This window comes from Lacerta agilis, chromosome 8 (genome assembly GCF_009819535.1).
Source record: "Lacerta agilis isolate rLacAgi1 chromosome 8, rLacAgi1.pri, whole genome shotgun sequence".
NCBI lineage: Eukaryota > Metazoa > Chordata > Lepidosauria > Squamata > Lacertidae > Lacerta > Lacerta agilis.
Window position 1 is genome coordinate 70,575,971 of NC_046319.1, and position 25,581 is coordinate 70,601,551.

At 45.2% G+C, this 25,581-nt stretch overlaps 1 protein-coding gene across 1 annotated transcript; it reads left to right on the forward strand.

Moving 5' to 3' along the window:
* Positions 1-3,375: 3,375 nt before the first annotated feature.
* LOC117052008 lies at positions 3,376-24,220 on the forward strand. Its single transcript, XM_033158735.1, has 9 exons — positions 3,376-3,388; positions 3,601-3,804; positions 6,018-6,149; positions 7,463-7,615; positions 15,455-15,601; positions 16,278-16,412; positions 18,861-19,008; positions 20,321-20,427; positions 24,048-24,220. Exons 1-9 carry the CDS (start codon positions 3,376-3,378, stop codon positions 24,218-24,220), a joined length of 1,212 nt encoding a protein of 403 aa, XP_033014626.1.
* The last annotated feature ends 1,361 nt before the right edge of the window (positions 24,221-25,581 follow it).

Below are 25,581 nucleotides of genomic sequence, written 5' to 3' on the forward strand. Positions count from 1 at the left end.
AAGTAAAGTCGGTGATGATTCATTGGGCAAAGGACATTGGACATAATATTATGCTAGAAGACTGGGAAAAACTGTGGAGGGAAGGAATGAAGTTTACAGCAAGCACATCAATAAAAGAGAATTTGTTAAAAATGATGTATAGATGGCATATTACCCCAGTTAAACTAGCAAAGATGTAAAAGACAGATAATAAGTGTTGGAAATGTAAAGAAAATGTTGGTACCTTTTATCATGTTTGGTAGGAATGTAAAAAGGTGAGAATGTATTGGGATAAGATATATCTTGAATTAAGAAAAATGTTGAAATATAGTTTTGTTAAGAAACCTGAAGCATTTTTATTAGGTATGGCAGGTACAGACATTGAAAAGAAGGATACTAGACTTTTCCAATACGCTGTGGCTGCAGCTAGAATCCTTCTAGCACAAAAATGGAAACAAGAGGAATTACCGACGGTAGAAGAATGGACAGTGAAACTGACTGAATACGCAGAAATGGACAAATTGACAGGAAGAATCCGGGAGCAGCGGGACCAGAAGTTCATCAAAGACTGGTTAAAGTTTACGAACTATTTAAAAGACAATTTACAATTGAATACGTTAATAGGATTTCAAGAAGCTTTGTAGTTAATTTGTAGAGTTATCATTGTAAGTAGGATAGAAGTAAAAAATCTTTTTTTTGTTTGATAGTGGTAAGCAATGGTTGATTTAAGAAGTATAATGTTAAGATATAAATTAGAAAGCCATGTGAAGGGGTTGAGGGAAGTCATGGCTTGTTAGCCAAAGATGAATGTAAGAAATTTTTGTTTGAATGTGGTATTAATTGTAGATTAATATAAAAAAATTAAAAAATATATATTGTAAAAAAAAGAGAGAGAGAAGTTCTTCTGAGAGCCATGTGGGTGAAGAAAGTTCTATGGCAGTTACAGACATTTGGAACTTGGCTAGGAGATTCCAGAAAGCTGAGCTGAGCTGGGGATGTTCTGTGGAAGAAGGGGTGCGTCCCACTGAGCTTGTTGCTGTGGCCAGAGCAACTGCTGACCCTAGAGGGTGAAAGCAAGCATCTAAGAAGCAAGCCTAAGTCACGTACATGGGAAACAGAGGACTGGTAAGTGGAGAGGAACCAGAGAAAAAAAAGCCACAGATGTATGACAAGGATAGATACTATTTTAGAATAGCCCTCCTCTACATTGGTCACCAATGTGGTGCCCATGGGCACACATGTGCCTACAAAGGTCTTCCCAGGTACCCCTACAGCAGGGATTACCAACTGCCACACATGGGAAAAGGTAAATATCATCTCAAAAATCCACTATGCATGAGAATTGGCTTCAGGGTGGAGATGTCAGAGTGAGGGCAGGAGAAGGAAGTCCTTGCACTACCCTCATTCTTCCGCACAGGAAGTAAAGCAACAACTCAGCATTAGTGGGCTGCATGATTGCTACTGCTGCTTCTAGAGCCGTATGACTGAGTGGCAGCAGCAGAGAATTTCAGTAGTTGGTCTGCATTTCAGAAGCTTTTCACCCTCCAGCCAACCCAGACTCAACATTTGTGTCTACATTATTTTAAGAGCTTTGGCTTCCACTCTGTTTTTATCCAGTGCTAAAATCTCTCTGCTGAAAGCTGATCCCAAGTATCCTTTGGTTGTGTCTCTTGGCAGTGCCTCAGCTGTGTTTGTGACTCTTTCCCACCACTTAAAGATGCATTTTATGGGGAAAAGTAAGTACGAACAGCAAAAAAGATTTTGATGGAAATGTATCCATTTATTCAATGTGCCTACTATTTAATGTGACTTAGATACAGAAGTGTAGAAAGAAATAGATGTTATGATAAAATAATAATAATTTTATTATTTATACCCCACTTGTCTGCCTGCGTTTCCCCAGCCACTCTGGGCAGCTTCCAGCACATTAAAAAGCATAATTAAAAAGCCAAACATTACAAACTTCCCGGTACAGGGCTGCCTTCAGATATCTTCTAAAAGTTGTGTAGCTCTTTATCTCCTTGACATTTGATGGGAAGGTGTTCCCTGGAGAGGGTGCCACTGCCAAGAAGGTCCTCTGCTTGGTCCTGTCTGTCTGTCTGCCAGTCTGTCTATCCTATCTCTATGACTTCATCTGCGCTATACATTTAAAGCATTGCCATGACACTTTAAACAGAAATGGCTCCCCCCCCCAAACCCTGGGAAGTAGCACATTATGTATGCATAGCAGTTATCCTGCCATTAATCTACAGCCCGTCCTTGAGTGCTTTTGTCCGGCTGGAATGTGCTGTTCAGCTGTGACCATCCTTCTTGTTTGTCTGGAGAGAGATGGATGTATGCAAACCACTGACTCTTGGGTGACTGCAGTGCAGCCGCCTATAAAGAGTTAAGTACAATATCTGTTGCTTTGCCCACTTTTGCCTCTGTTACTGTCCACCTTTGCTATGTGGTCTCTGGAGGATTGTCTATGGGGAAAGGAGGCTCTTGTTGTAGGCCCCCCTGAGCTTGGAGGAAAGCTTGGTGGAAGACAGCAGGAAGGTTAGCAGTTTCAGCCCCTCACCAGGAGCAACCTGAGGCCAGAGCATTTTCTAGATCTATTTCAGTTGAGATTTAGGCCTGGTTTAGACACAGAAACTGCTTTGTTTGCCCTGTATGGTGAACTCTCTTGGGAGAGAGACAGGGGAGATGTGTTCCTGTTAATTCTCATCAAACCTCTCAATAGCTTCTGGAGCAACTGTCTGAGTTAGGGCTGGGAGCCACTGCTTGGTGGTGGTTCTGGTCTTACCTGAGTGGTCATTTTCAGAGGGCAATGCTTGGGGAGAGCTGTTCAGCCCAATGGAGACTTCAATTTGGGGTTCCTCAGGGTTTGACTTTATTCCCTATGCTCTTTAACATCTACATGAAACTGCTAAGTGGGGTCATCTGGAGGTCTGGAGTATGTTGTCAGCAATATGCTGGTGACACACAGCTCTGCTTCTCCTTTACATCTGCAGGTACTTGGACCATTCTCTTGCCTTGGTAATGGACTGGATGAGAGCCAATAAACTGAAGCTCAATCCAGATAAGACTGAGGCACTATTACTGGGTGGTTCCCTAGACCAGATGAATGGGAAGTTGCTTGCTCTTGATAGGGTTACACTCCCTGTGAAGGATCAGGTACGCAGCTTGGGGTTACTTCTGGATCCTTGGCTGTTACTTGAGGCTCAAGCATTCTGGTTATATGAGGCTGGTGACCCTACAGATTTTTTTTTTGTTTTACTTCAATTTATATTTACAAATTCCAGAGCAGTTCAAAAGTCACACTGTCAAAAAAAGAACATCATCATCATCATCACCATCATCATCATCATATGAGCAGACTTTTCCAGAGAGGATGCAAGACTCTTCTTTTCCATAATGAAGGTGCCTGGTGCCTAACATCCTAGAGTAGAATTCTATGCTGGCATTGGATGTTAGCACACTATTTAGAATGCTGCTGCTGCTGCTTGTGTTTTTGACATGGGTGTTTGGAATTTAATGTTTTCACGAACCATGTTTTATGGGTGCTAGTGCTTTTGGCTTGTTAGACGGGGGTTAAAACATCTCACTTCCATCACCCCTTCCTATCCCACCTCCTGGCAGGCACCCACCGTTCCGAAGAAAGCCATTTGTCCTTCCGGTACAAGTTCTTCATCAGAATATTCAGCTGTGTTGGCCTGATCTGTTTGTTTATCAGTCTTCTCTCTCCGTTCTGGATTGAGATCTTCCACAAGAATTCCGTCACCAACTTGGGCCTCTGGAACATTTGCACGAAGAGAAGATGCAGGAAAATTAGGCTGAACTCAAGTAAGGCAGCCCCCTTCCCTCCCTCCCTGCCTCCCTCCATCTTTCCCCACGCAGGCAGTGCACCTGGGTTGGTCTTTGAACTTCGGCAACCCATGTCAAGGATTGGGGAAATGTGTTGCCAGGTCCGGCCTTACCAGTGAATGGCAAGGGAGGAGGAGGAGTGGGAAAGTGATGTAGGGTGCTCCTGCACCCCCTAAGTCAGGATGGTCCACTATGCAGTCCTGAAGGCCTGTTTTGGCAGGCCAGCAAAAGCTTAGTTTACTGGCACCAACTATAAGCGGCCCTGGGGGGTCTGAGCACTCACAAACTGCTGTGGGTGCTCAACACCCACACCGTGGGGCGTCCAATGCGACTTCCGGTGCCTTGCGAAGCACCAAATATCACATCTGAGGCCTCATGGGTGTCAGGAACGTGCCCCCCCCCCCGAGCGCAGCGGAAGAGTCAGCCTCAGAAATTGGGCTGAGTGAGCAAGGGGCTGCCTCTGGGGATGAGAGCTGTCTGTCTGAGTTTAGATAAGACAGCCTGCCCCCCTCCTTCCCAGGGAACAAGCTGTTAGCTCCCAAGGAGAGGAAGGGCTAGAAGTTGGCCAAAGTGTTGCCAGGCAACCAGCAGATAAGCCAGAGTCGGAGGCTGAGTCTTCTGAGGAAGAGACAGGCCGGCCGTGCAGTCCCCATATGATGAGGTTGGAGAGAATCAGAGAGCAACAGAAGGGAAGGGGAAGAAAGGTGGGATTTTGGCATCCTTCCTGTTGGGGGAGGGATGATGAGTCAGACTGAGCAACTAAGGTTAATAAGAGCAGGCAGAACGCCATGCTCTGGATGTGTTTTTCTTGTAAATAAACTTATATAAAACTGACGAAGAGTCTTTACTGCTTATTTAGCTGCTTGCCTGCCAGAGATAATTATAATGAGGCCCCCAGGTGCTGCTGCAGTACATGCAACATGATGCAAGTTGGTGCCCTTGGCTTAGTTAGTGTTTTCCCCACTTTGGGAACAAGGTGGGAGGTCTCTAGGACCCTGCCAGTGTCTCCCACTTCCTTCCCAAAACCTGGTACCACAATTAGCCCACTTTGGGAAGGCAGGGAGAGGGCTCCCCACCCGTTGTGTGACATGGCAGTGTGTGGCCTGCAGGTTTGAAGCACACTTGTGGCCCACTTGCTATGAAAAGTTGGACCGCTCTACCCTAAGGGGTAGTGAACACTTTCCTATTGCCAGTGTTGAAGGAAGATTGAGGTGCCCATCTGATTGGCACACAGGAGCGGGATGCCATCTTGTCCTTTACCTCAGGTAGCAAAATTTCTTGGGACAACACCATTGTCAGGAAGTAACTGGATGACGAGGAGTGGTTGGAGGCTTCAGCCGGGGAACTCCCAAGGGAAACTCCAGAGGAGGAATGCTCAGAGCCAGGGGATTGGTGGTGGAACACTGGGGAGAGGTCAGAGGGAGGGGATTGGGAGAAGGGGCTGGATGCTGAGGGGGCAATAGGGTTTAATGAGCAGAGAGAGCCTGTGACAGGGAGAAGTTCAGACTCCAAAGCTGAAGCAGAGGCTGCTGAAGAATCCCGGGAATTGCCCTATCCTGCTGCAACAAGCCCCTGTCCCCCGTGGTCTCCAAGAACATGCAGAATAATGAGAGCAGAACAGTAGCCAGAGGTGCACAGACACAGTTTGAGACTGCTTGGAAAACATCTGAGAGAGGAGGAGACTTAGAAAGGGTGAAAGGCAGGGCCCTTCAGCCCTGGGAACTGTTCCATAGAGGAAAGACCTGCTGGGAAGAGTTGTTGAGTTGTCTGCCATTTCATTGAATAAAGAGTTAACTTCACTGACAACTGACTCTGCCTTTTCCTGCTGATGTGCTGGGCTGACTCCAGCCCTGGCACCTGTGTACTTGCAGTAATATTTGGATTATTATTATTATTATTAGTAGTAGTAGTAGTAGTAGTAGTAGTATTACACAATCTCCCTTAAAAAAATGCTTTTCTGTGCTCATCCTTTGGTTGCAGAACTGTGCTGCAAAATTCACAGGAGTGGGGACTGTAAAGGACAGTTGTGTTTCAGATTCCACGCTGGCCTGAGGAGTGTGCGTTAGGGAGCTCCTCATTAAGATGCAAATAAATTTGAATGACCCACCCTGTTACCTACTGTTCTGTAATGCTAAGAACCGATTATCTCACACATCTGTCTTTCAGCATCACTCACCTTTGATTCTCCCCAGACACCCTCACTGCCACCAGAATCTTGATGTCAATCAGCACAATCTTTGGCTTGGTGGCAGCTGCCTGCACATTGCTGTCCAGCACCACCTTAAGGCTATCCAAGTTGCCAGCTGTCACCAATTTATGCACAGGTACAGCTCTCTCTGCAAGGCTGCTGATTTGCCCTTAGCATTTGTGTAATACTTGGTTAATTTCATTGTACACAGGTTGTACATTGACAATAAAGGTGGTATTATTATTATTATTATTATTATTATTATTATTATTATTATTATTGTTATTGTTATTATTAATAATACTTCAGTGCCCATGCTGCTTTATTGTGATCTTTACAGCTCCCGTGTTAAGTAAGTGAGTATTATTCAGAGCCTCCCAGTTTTATTGCCTTGTAATTGCTGTACTCTCCATAGCCTTGGATGTGATAGGGCTAATGTATCAGGGCCATTGGTTCCAGCCCCACATTGGACAAAATATTCCTTCATTGCAGAGGGTTGGATTAGATGGCCCTCATGGTCCCTTCCAATTCTACAATTCCATGATTCTATGTTTTATTTCCCAATTTAAAGAACACCCAAGTTAGGCTTTAAAGTTTCACCAGCCTCATCAGCAGGCAAAGAGGGGAGGAAAAGTTGCAAACGTCTAGCTTGTTCGCAGCTTGACTCCCTTTACTCGATCTGCTAGTGAGAGTGTAAGTAGGATGTTGCAGCTAGGATATTAGGAAATTTATACAAGTAGGATATTAGCAGACAGAGGGAAAGCAAAGAATTGTTGTAGAGGAAACAAGGAGATGGATAGCTTTTTTCAGTCCAAAGGCCACTGAGGTGCAAAATATTGCTGGGAGGGCAGGTACAGTAAGCCTTGCACGCAAAATCAATCAGAAGACATAGTACACACACATCATTTCCCCCTCTAATATTTTATTTGGGGGGGGGGGCAAAGGGACCACAGCTCCTAGGAGTTGGCTCTTATGCTTCTGGGCAGCCTTCCAGGAACCCCATGGGCACTGCCCTCTTGTGTCACATTTCAATGACGCATTATGAACGTTAAAGGAAGAACATAAGGTGTCCGTCTGCATTATGAAGCCCATTCCTTAACGCTTCCTTAACGTTATAAACCATGAGTGTAGATCTGCCCTCACAACTCTGTATCCTCCAACCAGGAGAGCAAGAAGCATGTTCAGAGTTCAAAAATTCATTCCAGCCAGGCAATTGCATTCAAGGAGGGTGTGAAGCAGCATCAGTAAGGGAGGGGGCAGATAGAGAGGCCTGGAGGGATGCTGTTGGCCTCCAGACCTGGGGTTCCCCTTCCTGTTTGAGTGAAATGTTAAATGTGGGCCGAGGATCTTTGGTGCATCAAATAGCATGCTGCAGGGTACAGCAACTCCCTGCAGGAAAAGGGATTTTGTCAGGGCCTGCTGCTGAGTGCTCTTTTTTCGTACGCACAGGAATCATTTCACTGGTCACCATGGTGTTGTACGGCACGTCAATCTCACCCAACAGCACCTTTGACAGCCCAGTCCCTTATACTACCTCTCAGAAGATTCTCTCCTGGTCCTTTGTGATAGGCTGCTTGGCCTGCTTCCTGTTCCTGACAAACGGTGAGTTTTCCTTTTGCGCCCTGATATACGGGGGATGCAGAAAGGAGGAGGGAGATAGAAAGGAGGGAGAGGAGAAAAGAGAAGAGAAGGAGCTGGCTGCTTGGCTCTGCATTTTGCCTCTGTGCTTTCTAGATGTTGAAGGGACTCAGCCCCATCCCAAAAATATTGGGAAGGAGCTGGCATCCCTGGGGGCTAGAAATTCTTTTTAAATATTTAACAACTTAAAAGCATAGGCATGAAATTCCAAGAGCCGCAGCAATAAAACTTCCCAAAATATTGGGAAGGAGCTGGCATCCCTGGGGGCTAGAAATTCTTTTAAAATATTTAACAACTTAAAAGCATAGGCATGAACTTCCAAGAGCTGCAGCAATAAAACTGCAGCAACAGCAGGCACTCTCTTGGACCGACCTGCTCAAACCGCCTTGCTCTGAAAGACCCTAGCGTTGCCTCAGAGCGAGCCAGAGGGGAGGAGGAGCCTGAGGCTGAAGGCACGGCAAATGGTACCCACATGTTAGTGGCTGCAAAAGTGTTAACAAGGGGAATGAGCACGCAGGAGCTAGGGCAGTGGGGAAGAGGACAGGGGTTGGTTTTGGAGAGACATGTGCAGTGCCAGCACATCCATGAAGCAAGTTTAGGCGACTGCCTTGAGCAACAGGATCCACAGGGGCAGCAGATCCAACCGCCAAGGAATGTGGTGGCAGCAACAGCTGTGGCATACTCCTTGGAGGCCAGATCTGCTGCCACTCTTGATGAATAGGCGGTGTGGCTGGTCTCCTCTTATCCTTGTTCCTGATGTAGACATTTGTTTCTCCCTTGTTCTTGATGTGAATCTTCACTCACCCCTTCTTCCCTGGCTGGGGATGGGGGACACCTCAGGTGCCAAAACACCTTGGGCCAGCCCTGGCCACATGCACAATCTGGGAGAGCCAGCAAGTGAGTGGAGAGCCTGGGGGCCAAAATTCACACCCAGCTATGCCCACCACCTTAGGCAATTGCCTCCTTTTGCCTCAGGATGATAAAGCTGTATTGATGGCCTTGCATGTATTGATGGGGACCAATGACCGCCAGCGCATAGCTCTGGTGCTCAAAAGCTTGCACTGGCCATGCATAGATTACCGGGCCTGGTTCAAGACACTTCCACTGATTTACAAGGCCTCTAGCATCTTGGGTATAGTATATGTTAAGGATCACCTGATCCCTCATACCCCTGCCTGATCACTAAGATCTTTGAGGAGTCTCTGTCATGGCTGACATGGCTCAGATATACAGCTTGAAACTAACTGCAAACGATGCATTCAGTGTTGTGGGCTGAAACCTGTGGAACTCCCTCCCACCTGACATTAGAGACAGAGCCCTCTTTGCTGAACTTCAGGCCCGTGGCAATGGGCTTCTTATTCCAGGAGTCCTTTTAAGGTAGTATTTGGTTTTATTATAGCTTTTTATTTTTATTTTTTGGGTTCCTGTTTGGTCTCTTAGGTACATTGCTTAGAAATGCTAATGATTAATAAAATAATAAATAAGTCTACCAACAACTTGTGTTCTCCCCAATCTCTCCCGCCCACCCTGCCTCAAACAGTACTCCTGTTCATCCTGGTAGAACTTGAGGGAACCAACAGTATGCATGCTGACCTCAAGCCAAAACAACGTCGCCTTATCATGGTCACATAGAAGAGTGCGGAAGAGCATAGGACTTGCACCAATCTAGAATGTCCACATTTAAGGATTCTGATGTAGGAGTTTTTTCTCCCCCTGTCACTGAAGAAATACCCTGCAAGGAATATCCCAAAAAATCTTGTTATATCAGAATGCAGTTTTTTTTCTAAAAGAAGATTTTTATTTAATTAATTTTTTTATAAAAAAAATTAAGTATGCAGAGTGCAAGAAAGAAAACCAAGCAAGAATAACCATATGCAAAGAACTTCCTGCACATGCTGCCTGAATCCACAATGGTGTGAACAGGGAATCCCAACATAAAGCAGGGTCACAAGATCCGAAATTTACTGTAACAGAAAAGCGCCAGGAGGTCAGCCTACTTCTTTAAACCCCAAGCGTGCCATTCAGCTGCTTTTTTTTTTTTTTACTGAGAGCTGAACCATTGAAATGAAAATCCACATGGGGACTAAGGGTCCTTTGTTCTGCATTTCTAGGCACAGGTCTGGGCTTTCCGGGTCCGAGTCCAGGGGCTTTATTTGCTTGCTTATTTTTGCCCCAGCACTTTCCCCATGAAAACCCCACTCTTGGCTGCTGAAAATAATTCCAATTTGGTGGTAAAGATTGAGATTACCTGGGGAGAGTGGCATGCAAGGGTGAGAGGTAGGTGTCAATGAGCTCAAACTTTGGTCCCTTAGTTTTGATGCATTTACTTTGAAATATTTGTTCCATACAAACCCACTGTTATTAAATTTAGATTTGGTAAAGATGCTAACATGGAATGCAAACACTTGTGTGTGCATCTCTCTCTCTCTCTCTCTCTCCACATTCCAACACCTAACTTTTTCCATTCTCCTGGGGCGGACTTTGATAATGTAGCGCCCTGTGCAAGGCTAAAATTTCTGAACCAGAGGTGGGTGGAGGTGGTGGAGCGGCGATTTGCAGCCCAAGGCTGACTTGGTTGCAGCTCTTGGAGCCCAGCCACCTGGGGGAAATCTCAGCAGTCTAAAGGGGGGGGCAGCTTTATTGCAGATATCAATATTGTGCAGCTTGAAGCAACTGGATGCATAAAAACTGACTCCTTTTGGAACGAAACATGGTCCAGACCCATCAGATATTACTCAAAACTCTATTTGCAGAACTTTCTTCAAAACAGAACAGAAAAACAGTAAATGATATATCAAAATAATTCCATACAATATATTGCGCAAGTCCAGCACAGGTTCAGCATCTGGGGGGGGGGGGAGATAATTCCAAACAGACCTATAACCAAAAGTCTCTCTCCTTACAGCCTCCATTTTGCCTGGAGCCCTTTCCTCCCCCTTCAGGGGACTCATTTACACATCCTTACTTCCACAGAGCCTGAGAAACAGACTTAGCGACCACCCTTCCAAGATCGAGAATTTGCAGTTCAATAGCCTCTTATGTGATCTAAGGTTAAACACTCATGTCAGAGCTACCAGAGAACACTAACAGTTAATTATCAATGCATCAAGAAGTTCAGATATCACTTAGTATACTCCAGTGGCAATTTCCCCATGTTACCCCTTTTCAGCAATACACATTCTTAATTAAACAATTATATTTAATAGGATTTGGGGGGATTATGGTGTGTTTTTTGACACATTCCTTTACAAATTTCAGGGGTGGTTTTTGCACCCCCTGGGCTCAGTGCTTCATGTGGGGGAACCAGTAACACTGCCCTAAATCTGCCTCTGGTTAATTCTTCTGTGGATCAGGCCACAGTTATCTCTGGGAAGTGTGGGAAATGTGGGGGACAGAACAAAAAAAGAAAACAGAAGAAGGTATGGGTTATGGGACAGAATCTACAAGTGGACATGCCCACACACTGTCTCCTAAAGGCACAATCCTGCCTCTGACCTGCCCCGTAAGGTTTCCCCATCAAACAAAGAGGCCCAATCTGGATGTTTGCCTTGGAGACACTGGCCACCCCTCGGCAGCCTTCAGCCGAGTTTTCCCATTTCCCCAATATGACTGTTAAGGATTTGTGTGTGAACTGATTTACTCAACATTTCCAAACTTCACCTCAACTTTTGTGCGGATTTCAAAGCTACAGCGAAACCTAATGGTGGCAGCGGTGGGAACACACCAGTGTGGGTATGGTAAGGTCGGGGTGTCCACGTAAGGATTAGTGGTGATGTGGTGAGACACCAAAACCAACAGATGAGCCCTTATCTATGCACTGCCCCCCCCATTCAGGGCACACAGTTTTGAAATTTTGCGGTCCCAAAACTGTCTTAACTGGCTGGCAGTGTGTACGATTGTTAACCAAAGGGATACAGCATAGCAATAGGCCCAATAGGGAAGTCTGTGGCCACATCCATGCCATACATTTAAAGTGTGTGATTTCCCCACCACTGTAAAGAATCCTGGGAATGGTAGTGTGTTAAGGTTGCTGGAAAATGCAGCACTGCAAGGGGTAAACTACACGTCCCAGGATTATTTGGGAGAAGCCATGTGCTTTAAGTGTGTACATCATCTGTGCCAGATCTCTGTGCAGCTCCCCTGTGTGGTGATGCACTGAACTGAAGGGGGCAGGTCCCCAGTGAGGCACCTTCAGACCCTAGACTGGCTATGTCCACCCAGCCTGGCCACTGGATCCTCTAGGACAGGAAGCAGGTATGAAATGCTTCCTGTTGCAATTGAGCTGTGCTTGAGCATCATGGTCTTTTTGTATCCTTGGCTAGGTCTGGCCACTTGATCCTGCCTCCTGGCTTTGGTGCTTTGCTCACTGATTCCTGGCTCGTCACACAGTTCCTGGTTGCCAGCTTCTGGCTCACCTCTGATGGCTATACCTCCTAACCAAGCCTGAGCAACCTGCCACAGTGCTCTGGAAAGAAGCGTCAGTCCTTCCTTCAAGACATGTGGAATGCGTCATTTCTGTTATTACATCTGTTGATACAGCACAGCACTTCAGGGAATTACACGGATCTCTGCCCTGAGGAGTTTACAATCTAAAATATATGGGCATGGGGGGGGGAGAGATGAAAGCAAGATCGGCACACTGCTTAGTGAGGAAAGTCACTCTCCGTGTGCTAACAAGCACTAAATATAAATATTCATATTTAGAGCAGGCAAGGGACATGTGGAAGGAGGCTTTGCATATTGCTGGTCTGTTGGGTTGGAGGAGTTCAGTGAGTCCGAAAACCACACTCACGTGATATATTTAAAACATTATGATACCACTTGAAGCAGTCAGGGAAGAACAGCCAAAGAATTCTGGGAGTGGTAGTTTGTTAAGGGAGACCCCTATTCAGGACCTCAGGACCTAAACAGCCACCTCTCCCTATACAAACTATTATCCATTATCTAAGGCCCCTCTCTATGTCCCCACTCCCAAAGGGGTTCAGATGGTAGCAACAGGAGAACGAGCCTTTTCTGTGGTGGCTCCCCAACGGGAATACTCTCCCCCAAGAGGCTCACCTGGTATCATCATTACATGTATTTATGTGCCAGGCAAAAACTTTCAGCCTTACCCAGGCCTTTTGGTCATTAAATAATCTGTGGCCTGTTAAAGCTGGGCGAGGGGCCTGCTATTATGGTGATTTTATTATTATGCTGTCTGTTATTATGCTTTTTTATTGTGCTCCAGAAAATACGTTCTTAATGTTGTACACTACCTTGGGATCTTTTGATAAAGTGTGGTATATAAATTGAGTTGTTATTATTATTATTATTATTATTATTATTATTATTAATCTTCCCCCTCACAGAGGAAATGTAGGACCTTTCTAGGCTCTTGAGTGCAGGAACATGTACACAAAGAGGCAAAACACCATGCAGGATACAACAGGTTTATTTTGGGTTGCATATGCAAAGCAAAAGGTGCAGGGGAATAATTCGCCAAACTGCACATCTAGAGACTGGTGTGCACTTATTTTATACATGACTATAGGAATTCGAAACTTAGCTCAGTGTTCACGTGTTTTCTGGGAGTTCAGCCTCCAAGCCTCCCAGAGCTCGCCTCCCGTCTGAGAATGTCCTGGCAAGCCTCCCAGAAATTGGCAACATAGAACCTAGCTTGTGAGCACACAGATCACTATTGTCTATTCAAGGTTCAGTCTATTCATAACTACACCTGTGATTGCCAATCAACAAGAAAGCATAACTTCAGTTAATTAGCAAGAAACTTATTGCAATAGGCAGAGAATACAAAGGTATAAATCAATAACAGCAATAGTAGCAAAGGTACATAAAATACCCTAACAATCTTGATGCTTATAATATGATTACTTAATATAAGGCTAACTTATGAAGCTTAATATATTGATAGACACATTCCAATTCCAAGGGCCTCTTCCCCCCTCTCTTGTCTTACAGGCAGGGTACTATTTTAAGACTTCTTTGTCTAATTCCAGACAGTGCACACTGTGCACACCGGTCTTATCTTCAACCTTGGCAGACTGGGCAGAGTGCCCAGAGAGGCCCCTCTCTGCTAAAACTGTCTTTCTTTACAGAGGCTTATAGAAGCAATGATAGATACAGAAATATATGAATATAGAGATACACAGTTCTGCAATAATACACAACTATATGTGAATATATATAAACAGGCTAAAGAAAAGCATTAAAAAGCATTTCACAACAGAGAATTGTTCCCCTTCACTACCATTCCCAGAGTCTGCGAAGAGAGATTGATTGTTAAACCATTCTGAGAACTGTAGCTATGTGAGAGAAATAGAGGCCTCCTGAGAACTCTCAGCACCCTTAAAAAACTACAGCTCCCAGAATTCTTTGGGGGAAAGCAATGACTTTAAAGTGGTCTCGTGATTCTTTAAATGTATGGTGTGAAGATGGCCTAAAAGCCATTGCACCCTATCAGCGAAGATGCACCCACCCATTGAATAGTTAAGTCAGGCCTGCTTGGCCAACAGAAACCCTACTGATGGCTATGGGATGTTCCACAGTAGTCAAGGTAACCAAGAAGCAAACGATGGAATTAGGAGTGGGATGACGATTCTAAAGAGAAGGCTGAGGATTCCATGTTGTGAGCTTTTCATAAATTGAGTGGAAGCAGGGGTAGATTGCCATTTCTGGCCATGTCAAGAAACCCTGTGAGGAAACCACTGTCTGAAATGGGATCCGCTTAGAGAAAGCAAGTGTGAAATAAAGGGAAGCCCCCAGACCTACTGACAGAGCTATGGGGTGGAATGAAGTCTTGGCTACAGGGTGTACAATCTTCACTATCATTCTTCTTGTCTGCGCTGTCATGGATCACCACTGGATCCTAGTCGAGACCAAGATGCAGAATTACTACAGCGGCATTTGGAAAGTCTGTATCAAACAGGTGTGCTCTGATCTCATTGCCGCTTCACGTAAGTTTCCCACAGCTGTGGACAGCCCCAGATTATTTTTCTCAGGAATTGGTCATTCAGAGGTTCACCTATAAGTAATGATATAAAAAGCCACATTTCCCCATCCTACCTTGTGCTATTCTTTAAGAAAAAGAGGCGCCAGAGCTCACCACCAACTTCTCCTTTGTTCTCTTAGAATGGCAATGGTGCCCACCTGAGAGATGCGGCAGCTGAGCTCCTGGGAATTCTGGCTGGGGGAAAAAAAAACCTGCCTATATCACAGCTGAATTGTAAAAGATATATAATGGCACTAGTCAGGGGGTGGGGGTGGGGGTGGGGGAGTGGATTTCCTAAATGCAGAATTTGGATTTGGGAAAGGATGAGGGGAGGGCCTTGCAATACCTTCCAATGTGGCCCTCTAAGTCCCACAGTCTGGCCCTCAGCACTCTCCTTAGACCACACCTCTCAGTGGCCCTGCTGTGCCTCTTGAGTGTTTTTCACCTGGCAGGAATGTGTCCTTGAACTGTGGCAATACCTCTTGCTTGTTGGGTTAGAGAGGGGTGATTGTTGGTCTTACTGTGTGTGGAAGCTGGCCTAACTGCACAAAGGTGAAACTTACCATAGATAGTTGCTCAGAAGGGAGTGAGCTCTCAGTCTGAAAAAGGGTTCCTTCTATAAAAGGTACATTTCCTTGATGCAGAATTTGGGTTTGGGAAGAGGCATGGGAGTGTGTGCGTGTGTGTGTGTGTGTGTGTGTGTGTGTGTGTGAGAGAGAGAGAGAGAGAGAGAGAGAGAGAGAGGGTGACAATGGAAGAGCCTTGCTATTCCCCCACCTCTAATAAGTCTTCCTTTCTTTTCCACCCCACCACTGCAGCCAATGTCTATGGTGCCCGGACGCTCCTGGTCTTAGCCCTTTTCTGTGGAATTGTTGGGGCCTCATTTATGACATTCACTTACCGCTACTCCTCCCCTTTCACAATATACCGCTACCTGGTTGCTGCAATGGGATCTTTGATTGCAGGTATATATATACATACATATAAAGAAGTAGAAGAATGTTGCATTTCAGGCACATACAGAATGAGCTTACACTAAGTCAGTCCATCTCTAATCCGGTTTTGGGGGTGGGCAGACAGCAGGTTGGAATGCTAGGTCATTTGTGTGGGAATGGGGTGGGGGTTATTGTTTTGCTGCTTTGTTTTAATGATTTGCTTGTTTTTATGCTGTATTTTATTCTGCGAACTGCCCTGAGATCTTACGATTAAGGGTGGTATTATTATTATTATTATTATTATTATTATTATTATTATTATTATTTGCAGCAGAGCAGCAAGGACTTCTGCCTCCTGGTGGGGAAAATGAAGAGCATGAGATGTGCCCGTGAGGGAGCTTTTTGAACTCCGAGGACCCTCAGCCAGTGCCCAACTCAGCTGACCACTGGCACTAGGCTTGAGGCACATCAATAGTCAAGCTCTCTACCAAAGGAGCTCACCCACTTTCTCTCTCCCTTTTTTAGCTGGGGAACCTCAGATAAGCTCCTGGCAAAGCCCAAGTTCCTCAGGGCACAGTTTGGTTTGGTTCAGGGGGCACAAACAAAAAACTGGCCTAAAATGTAGAAGCCAGATTATTGCAATTCTGCTGTCTCTAAAACATTCCAGGGGACCACATACTAAATTCCTCCTTGTGTTTCCCCCCAGCTGCCTTGGTGTTCTTAGCTCTGAGCATTTACACCATCCGTATCTCCACGCATTCCATCAGCAGAACAGGCAGAATCACGTACCTGTGGTCTTTTTACATGGCCTGGACCTCCTGCCCTTGCTTCATTTTAAGCGGTGAGTCAGGAGGGAGGAGATATTCTGTTCAGTTTGCATTTAAGGATGACTCTTGTCAGATCTGAAGTTTCTGAAACACAGAAACGTCCTTTGAAAGTTGCACATCCGAATTTTGCGACGCAGTTCTTCAGCCAAACAACGTTGATCAAAAAAATGCATATATATTTGGGGAAAGTGTGCATTAAAATGGATATATTAGTGAAAACGATACATTAAAAAGGCATTATATTAGGAGAAAATGCTTGCAAACAACAACACCATGTTAACTGCATACAAAATGTGTTCATTAAGATAAATTTGCCCTATAATACTGAAGAATTTCCATTAGGATTTTAATTTTATTTTTTACTGCAAATTGCTGCAGAAATGTGGGGAACTGAATTTCACATTGGAAAAAAATGAGAAACTGAGAAGAAGCCAAAGTTGACTGATACTTCCATCCCTATAGGTTGCTTGTAGTGTGGTACGTTGGGGAAGGAATGATAGGAAATTGGCTACTCTGAGTGAAGACCTGAGCGCTTAAACTGGGAAGGAGTTGCCATGCAAGTTTCTGGACCCAACACAAGCTATGCATCCAGCTCCTGTGTCTCATGGAGCTGCTGTCTTGGCAGTTCTAAAACCCTGTTCCAGCCTCACGCATAGGCCTGGCAGCAAGGTGGCCATTTTGGGGTGGCACCAGTTCATTCCTGTTATTCTAATGTGTGTCAGGTACATGGGTGCCTTTATCCCAAACAGGTATCGTTTACCTTTTATGGTTGGTGTCACATCACCTTATCATTCATCAGCCAGATAAAAAATGGTTCCATTCAAGAATTTGTGCAATTGCATTCAGGGCTGCTGCCATTTTCACTTTTGGACTTTGAGACACCTGTATCTGCACATTCCTCTCTATTTTGCTACCTGTTAATGCTAATTCTGCATTTTTATGCCTGTTGATGCTAAGGCCATGTTTTTCATGCATCTACTTCTTTTTGTAATATGGATGTATATTTCTCAGAGTCAAGGTCATTCAGTTCCTGCTGCATCCCCTTCCCCCTTTGCTTTGCCTTCTTCAGTGAATGTGTTTCCCCTCCCTTCTCTTTTGTGTTGCCTTTGGCTTGGAATGTATCCTGAGCCAGCCTCCCCATGAAACAGACTGGAGTCAGGACTGGAAGGGCTCATATATGCCTCGATGAGTTGCATTTCCCACCTCTGGACACTAGACGGCACAAGATCTCCTCCCCTGTGTGCACCAGTTCCAGTTCAGACTGTCTGCTCATTGAGCATGAAGGGGCAAAGGGGGCTTCTCGGTGCATTCAGCTAGAACATGCTTAGAAGTCTCTCTGCCATCAGAAACCCTGATCTTAAAGCCAAGCATACTTTGGTCACACCCACAACATACATTCAAAACACTCTTCGATCACTTTCACAGTGATAGCTCCACTCGCCAGGTATCTTTGGGGACTGTAGGTTACTTAAAATACATAAAATGTGCTCTGGAAGAAATGTTGTTAGAGTTCTGAGTTCTCGTGTGTGTGTGTGTGTGTACACACACACACACACACACACACACACACACACACACACACACAGCCTGCATGGCTCATGGCGCTGGTAATCCCAAGGTTGCAGGTTCAATTCCCGTATGGGACAGCTGCATATTTCTGTAATGCAGGGGGTTGAACAAGATGACCCTCAGGGTCCCTTCCATCTCTATAATTCAATGATATAGTCTAGAGAGGAAGTTGCAAAAGAGTGAGGTCACCACTGAAACTATATTAGCACCCCCCTTTATTATGCTGACGCACCAACTGAACACAAAAACCCTATATATTTACAGTGGTATCTCTGGTTGCGAACGGGATCCGTTCCGGAGGCCCGTTCACAACTTGAAAAGACTGCAACCTGAAGTGCCACATCTGTGCGTGTGCGTGGCACGATCTGGCGCTTCTGCGCATGCGCAAAGCACGATTTAGCGTTTCAGCACATGCGCGCACGCCAAAACCCGGAAGTAGCGAACGCAACCCGAGGTATGACAGTACGTCATTTGTTACAAATACTATATTAGCATTTCAGCTTTCCCCAAGGTCCATGGGTAGGGGGAATCCGAAATTCTCTTCTTTAATCTGGATTCCACCCTGCCAAGTTGCTTTCCAGGAACTGTGCTGGAAATACAGAATGTCGAAGTCTGGGGCAGAATTCACTTGAGCCAGATTCTTTCTCAGGATTACCAAGCTGTCAGTCCTACTCAGGGATTTTTGCACCTTATGCTGGTGCCGTCATGTTTTTTTGCTTGAACAGGTTTTAGGTCTTCCAGATCAAGGCAAGTCATTGAGTAGATCCCTGAAACAAGGGACCAATAAATAAGAAAACAAATTCTAAATGAAATATCTAAATGAAATAATGTGCTGCTTCACCATTTTGTGCCGCTACCGCCACCTCCCTTCCCCACCCCCACCCCCTCTGTAGGTTTGTTCAGCCTGATGGCACACCAACGTTTGCTGGTGCACGGATCCGGCTTCTCAGATGGAGAAAGCTCCACAATCACTATGAGCTCCTCAGAATGGACCTCGAGCTCGATGAGCTATTTGGATGATTCAGAAGGGGAAAGAAAGCCGTCTGTAACAGCAAGGCGGTCCTCTTATAAATAATGGAGGGACACATGTCTGTGCTGTGTTTGTCAGCGGCATATGGACCCCAAGCAATCCTTTGTGGCTCAGAAATTGTCAGTGCATGCATGGGAGATGGGGGTGGGGGAGAGAGAGAAGATGCCTCCTTGGATGTAAACAGAAGTTTGTAAGTTATATGCTACCTTGTTAAATGGCACCTGGGACGGGGGGGACGGGGGGGGGGCGGGATGAAAGTGTGGTTTATAAATTCTTCAATAAATGAATAGTGCCACTGTCCGGTCTTTAGTCTTTCTGTTTGTTTGTTTGTTTGTTTGTTTGTTTGTTTGTTTGTTTGGATAGTGGATATGTTGCTTATATTAAAGCAAGGCAATGTAGGTTAAAACAAACAGCAAATACAAAAACACTGCAAAAACACGCACCACAGATGTGTTGACGATTAAATGAAGCAAGCTTTGGGGAACCGAAATTTAAATTGCATCTAAAAATCAAGAACAGGTATAAGAACAAGAATCTCTGTAAACACCACAAAGTAAAATGCTACAAATTGTGGTTTTATATTCTAAACTGCCTTGTAACCCTTGGATGAAGCACAGTATAGAAATTTGAATGATGATGATGATGAAAAATGAAATAAAACTAAAAACTATGTACATTTTACTCAAAGTAGGCCCACACTGAAATTAATGGATCTTAGTTAGTCCTGGCCATTAATTTCAATGGGGCTACTCTGAGCAGGAATAACATTGGATACAACCCGTAAGATATGATTCATTGTTGGGCCAAAAAAGACAGACAGGAGTCAGCTTACTCTTCTCAGTCACTGCCCCTGCACCTATTATATTATTAATTATCAATATCATCACCATCATCAATCATCACCAATAACGCCAGCATTACATTTAAGACCTGCCCTTCACTGATAGGGGCCAGGATGGGTCAACAGAGATTTAAAATTCAAGATCAAAAACAGTTTAAACAAATCACCACCACAGTAAATAAATCAACCCGGCCCAGGCCACTTCCTACCCCCTCAACCCAAGGATGTGAAGGAAGTCAAGATTCTATGGCAGTTGAGACCAGCCTAGAAGTTTCTGCAGGAGCCTTAACTGCTGCGCAGAGACTCTGGGAACCACTGTGTCTCCACAAGTTCTCGGTGCTCCTCAGTGGCTGCTTCTTCCCCCTAGCCAAGATGCCCCCAGCCAATTCCTGCCAGTGGCTCCGAGTGAGCTTGCCCTATCGAGCCACCACAGCAGCCTCTACTTGCATCAGTTTCCTCCTCCTCTCTGTCTCCCTGCTTAGCCCCTCCTGGATGGAACTCATTGTCCCAGACAGAAACGCACCTTCTAACCCCATGGCCAACAAACTCTGCAACAACGTGGCCTGCACTCAACTGAGCAGGAGCAGCGGTAAGGAGGTGCAATGGTGCCCGCTCATCTCTGTCCTACACCTCCTGGCTCTCCGCCCCAAACACAAGCAACTGTCTCCTCTTGCCCCATGGCTGCATGACTCCAGTCCTGGGGGATCTGCCCTTCAGGAGATGTTTGAGTCAGTTTTTGGATCTCCAGCGAGATCCCATGCCAACATGTACTGATGTGTAAGCCCATAAAATATTTATTTCATTTATGAATTGCTTCCCGAGGAGATAAACAATTTGCCCATGGATATTGTTGCATGCAACCCCGATCTCCGAGCAGTGTGAGATTCCAGGGCCCAGGGTTTGTGTTGGACAGCAGAGACTGTGGTATCTTTATGATTTATGGTTTGTTTACACATTTATGTAACCTGAGCCTACGGTTCACAGAATTAACAACCCAAGACAGCTTGCTTACCCCATATAGCTACAGCCTTGGATTCAAACAGAAAACAAACATTGTTTGCGCTCTCTCTCTCTCTCTCTCTCTCTCTCTCTCTCTCTCTCTCTTGCTTCTAGCTCACACCACTCTACTTCCTGTTCACAGCTCTGGCTTTGTCCTCCTAACTACCCAGAGTTGAGGGAGGGTGGAACTCCACCCATCTGCCATCTTCCACAGAGCTTTTTTCCCCTTAATGGCCCATCTCCCAGGCAATCACCTGTTTAAAAGTGCCTTCACAGAATGCCAAAATCCAGACAGTACAGAGAGATTTGGTCTCAGGGGCATGATGAGGCACCTCCAAAAGTTCAGCCCCTGAACATGGCCTATAGGGAGCAAGACCCTCTTAAGGTATCTTGGTCTGAAATTATTTAGGGCTTTGAACTCTAGTCCCCAAACTTTGAAGCTGGACTGGGGACAGGCAGCTGGTGCAGATGCTATGGCACTGTTGTTACAAGCTGTCGGAAAGTTACTGATAATGATGATTTGTACTAGTGTCTACAATCGTCAGCACCTCCTGAGAACTAGAGCTGTCAAGAGTGATGTTTAGAAGGGGAAACCACATCCCATTTGATGCCTCCTGAGAGCTGAGCTGTTGAGCTGTCAAGAGGCAGCTTTAAGAAAGAAACACTCCTACCCTCTGGAGCAGAGGTCAGGTGCATTGTTTTTTTAAAGCCAGTAGGGATATTCACAACTGATGAAGCATCTATTTGCTTGATTTTTTTCCCTAATCCTCCCCACCCAACCCCAACCATGTCCTTTTCTTCCAATGAGCCTGGGGCAGCATGTGCAATTTTCTCCTCCCTCTCCCATTTTCATCCTCACAACAGCCCTGCAAAGTGGATTAGGGTAAGAAATAGCAACTGTAAGAGATCCAGTAGGGATTTGAAGTGTCCCACATCTTTAAGAATGCATCTTCTGTTTAGGGATTAATGGATACTGGAATTATGTATGTAGATCATGAAGGGAGAACCCCAATTCTCTCTGTCCAGGCCTTGCAATGATCTCCATGCAATGTGCCCAAAGTGTTTTTGTTTTGTTTTGCCTAGTGGGACTGTGTCCTTGAACTCTCTGATCATGCCTCTAGTTAAGGGTTTCCCAAAATTGGGTCTCCAGCTGCTTTTGGACTACAGTTCCCATCATCCCTGACCACTGGTCCTGCTAACTAGGGATGATGGGAGTTGTAGTCCAAAAACAGTTGGAGACCCACATTTGGGAAACTCTATTCTAGTTTCTCTAGATGGAGAACAGAGTGTTGCTGCTGGTTAGTGTTGACAAAACTAATTTAGACAAACCAATGGTCCTTCTTGCTTCCTATGTTCCATGCCCCAGCCCTGACATCTGTATGTAGCTGGAGGCCTGGAGCAAATGAGCTTATCAACCTGGACAACAGTGCCATAGTGTCAAAAGTGGTATATTGCCTAGGCTGGGCCTGCATACATTTTTTAAGAAGGACCTTCTTTAGGAACACATTGTCACCATACATTAAAAGCAGCATGATACCGCTTTAAATACAGCCTTCACTTCCCCCAAAGAATTATGGGAACAGTAGTTTGTTAAGAGTGCTGAGAGTTGTCAGGAGAGCCCTATATTCTCCTCACAGAACTACAGTTCCCAGAGTTACCTGTGAAGAGGGATTGATTGTTATGAGCCACTCTGGGAATTGTAGGTCTTTGAGGTGGATGCAGATCAGACCCTCCAAGTGTCCCTATTTTCCAGGGACGTCCCTGATTTAGAGAAGCCATCTTGATTTCTGATTTGATCCCGGAATGTCCCACTTTTCCTTAGGATGTCCCTATTTTCATTGGAGAAATGTTGAAGGTTATGGAGTTATCCAACCCCCTGAGTCATCTGAAGGCAATCCTGGAGAGGGAAGGCTTTTTTAATGCTTAATGTTTTGTTGTCTTTATTGTGGGCAACAAGTCAGATGTGTAGGGTATAAATAGTAAAATTATCATTATGGAATGGGACATCTCTATTTTCTTTGGAGAAATGTTGGAGGGTATGGAATCATGGCCTCCTAACAACGTTCAGCAGTTTAAGAACTACAGCCCCCAGAATTCTTTTGGGGAAGTTATAACTGTGTTTAAAGTGGTATCGTAGTGCTTTAAATTTATGGTGTGAGTGTGGCCTTGGTCTTGTTTAGCAAGCATATTAGTATACTTCTTCTGACTGATATTTTATATGGGCTAGTTTTCCCAAACTGTTGCCTTCTTTGGGTGGTTATTGTTGTTGTCCTCTGCCTGTCTCAAGAGACAATGGAGTGTGCCTTCAGGGGTGAAGCAAAACTGCTGCATTAGCAGCACTGAGGTGACTTCCTTGGGGCACAAGCCTGAGCAGTGTATATGGAGGTCCTGGGCTGCCCAGACAACAATAGCCAACGTATACATCAGAAGGTCAGCGGTTCTAATCCCCGCAACGGGTTGAGCTCCCGTTGCTCTGTCCCAGCTCCTGCCAACCTAGCAGCTTGAAAGTATAAAGACTTATAAAGATCTGAGGAATATGTGGGAAATGGTTGTTGTTTAAAAAAAAATGAAGTTATGATACTGAGATGTATAGGACTTGATGGATTGGTTGAGCCAAAGACTTTGTTCTGATATGTGAGATTGGATTCCATGCCAAGACCAGCCAACCCTTAGGGAAGGAAGAATCCTCGACCAAAGAAGATAAAGAAGAAGATTGGCAAAATAAATTTACTGAACTATGCAAGACAAATTATTACAAAAAGGGCAACTGTTCAATGCATATTTTTAAGCTTTGTGTATAGATTCTTACATTAGTATAACTTTTAAAACTCACTTGTAATAACATGAAGGTTTTAAAACTGGATTGTTAAGTATATAAGGTTTTATGGATGTGCATGAACCAATATATTATAATGGAACCAAGAGGGGGAGTGGAGGGAATTTGACCAAAAATTATGGTTTAATTTGGTTATGATTTTTCTTTTCTTTTCTCCCCCCCCCCTTTTGTTATTTTTGGAAAATCAAAAAAATAAATGTTATAAAAAAAATAACCATCCAGGGGATCCTTTACCTTTTTTTACCCCCCTTTTAAACCTCTTTTTAAAAATGTATTTTTATTAAAATTTTCTTGATTTTATGAAGGCGTTCTCCAGGATTTCAGACAGGACACAGAGCATGAACAATCCATATTAATCTTTCTCTCCCTGGCAGGTATCATGAGAGCTTCAAGAATCCTCCTGGCACTCGCTACTGTTACTGGCTTCGTGGCAGCCATCTCCCTCCTCATCTCCTGCCAATGCTTGAGGCGTTGTGGGGGACCTTCCAACATGCTGGTGTCCTCAGCAGCAAGCTTCACCACAGGTAAGAAAGAGGACTCCCCCTAGTTTCGGAAGGGCTCAGTGGCACAACAAATGCTTACATGCAGAAGGTCTCAGGTTTAAGGCTTCATAAGTCAAAACCAGCACTTTGAATTGGGCCCAGAAACTAAATGGCAGCCAGTTCAGTCGGCCCAGATTCGGTGTAATATGCTCATCCCACTGAGCAGCCTGGCCATAAAATTCTGCAGCAGCATTCAATCCCCAGCATCTGCTGGTTGGCTGGGGAAATCCTCTGTCTGGAACCTTACAGAGCAGCTGCCAATCAGTGTAGACAATACTAAGCTTGTGTTGTCTGTAGCTTCATGATAGAGGAATTTGTTTTGCATGCAGAAGGTCCCTGGTTCAATCTCTAGGGAGGGCTAGGTGGGAACCCTCTCTGAAACCCGAGAGAGCCTCTGCCAGTCAGTGCAGAGACTAAGGCCCGGGGGCCGGATCTGGGCCAATCACCTTCTAAATCCGGCCCGCAGACAGTCCGGGAATCAGCGTGTTTTTACATGAGTAGAATGTGTCCTTCTATTTAAAATGCATCTCTGGGTTATTTGTGGGGCATAGGAATTTGTTAATCCCCCCCCTTCAAAATACAGTCCGGCCCCCCACAAGGTCTGAGGGACAGTGGACCAGCCCCCTGCTGGAAGTTTGCTGACCCCTGGTGTAGATGGTACTAAACCAGATTGTACAATGGTTTGGCTCAGTATATGGCAGCTCCCTACCTTCCAGTGCATTCACAACAGGTTTCTTTGGGGCTTATTTTGCATGCTTAAAGCCCCCATTCAACAGGTTCATGAAAAAACCTGGATCAAATGGATCCCCCATCCCTACTCAGGTGGCATCTCTAACTCACTTTTACTCCTTGTTAGGCATCTTTGGCTTTGTCACAATGGCCTTATACACAGTCGACGTGACCCAGAAAGATTTAAGTGCTGTCGGCCACCTTCACTTCACATGGAGTTTCTGCCTCGCCTGGCTAGTGTTCACCCTCTATGTCATGAATGGTGAGCTTTGTTAAACCACAGTTCCTTGGGGCATCCCTATTGGGAAACCATGGTTCAAGTACTGCTAACAGGCCTGGATGTTATAATAAGCCATCACTTATTAGGACAGCAAAGTGGAAGGTGGATCGGAGCCATAGAGCACAGTCCACCAAGACGTTCTCTCATGTGAGTCCTATGGCAGGGATGGTCAGTCTCCTTAGGCCTGTGACCTCCTTGGGAGTTTTGAGTGAGTGCCGAGGCACCACCCCCTCTGGTCAATTCTCTCTCTTGTCCTACAGGTAAGCCCCCCCCCCCCCGAGGGACAGAAAGAGAGCTAGTGTTTAGGTTTCCCAGGGTATGTGGGTCAAAGTCAGATCCAGTGGAATTAATCAGAGC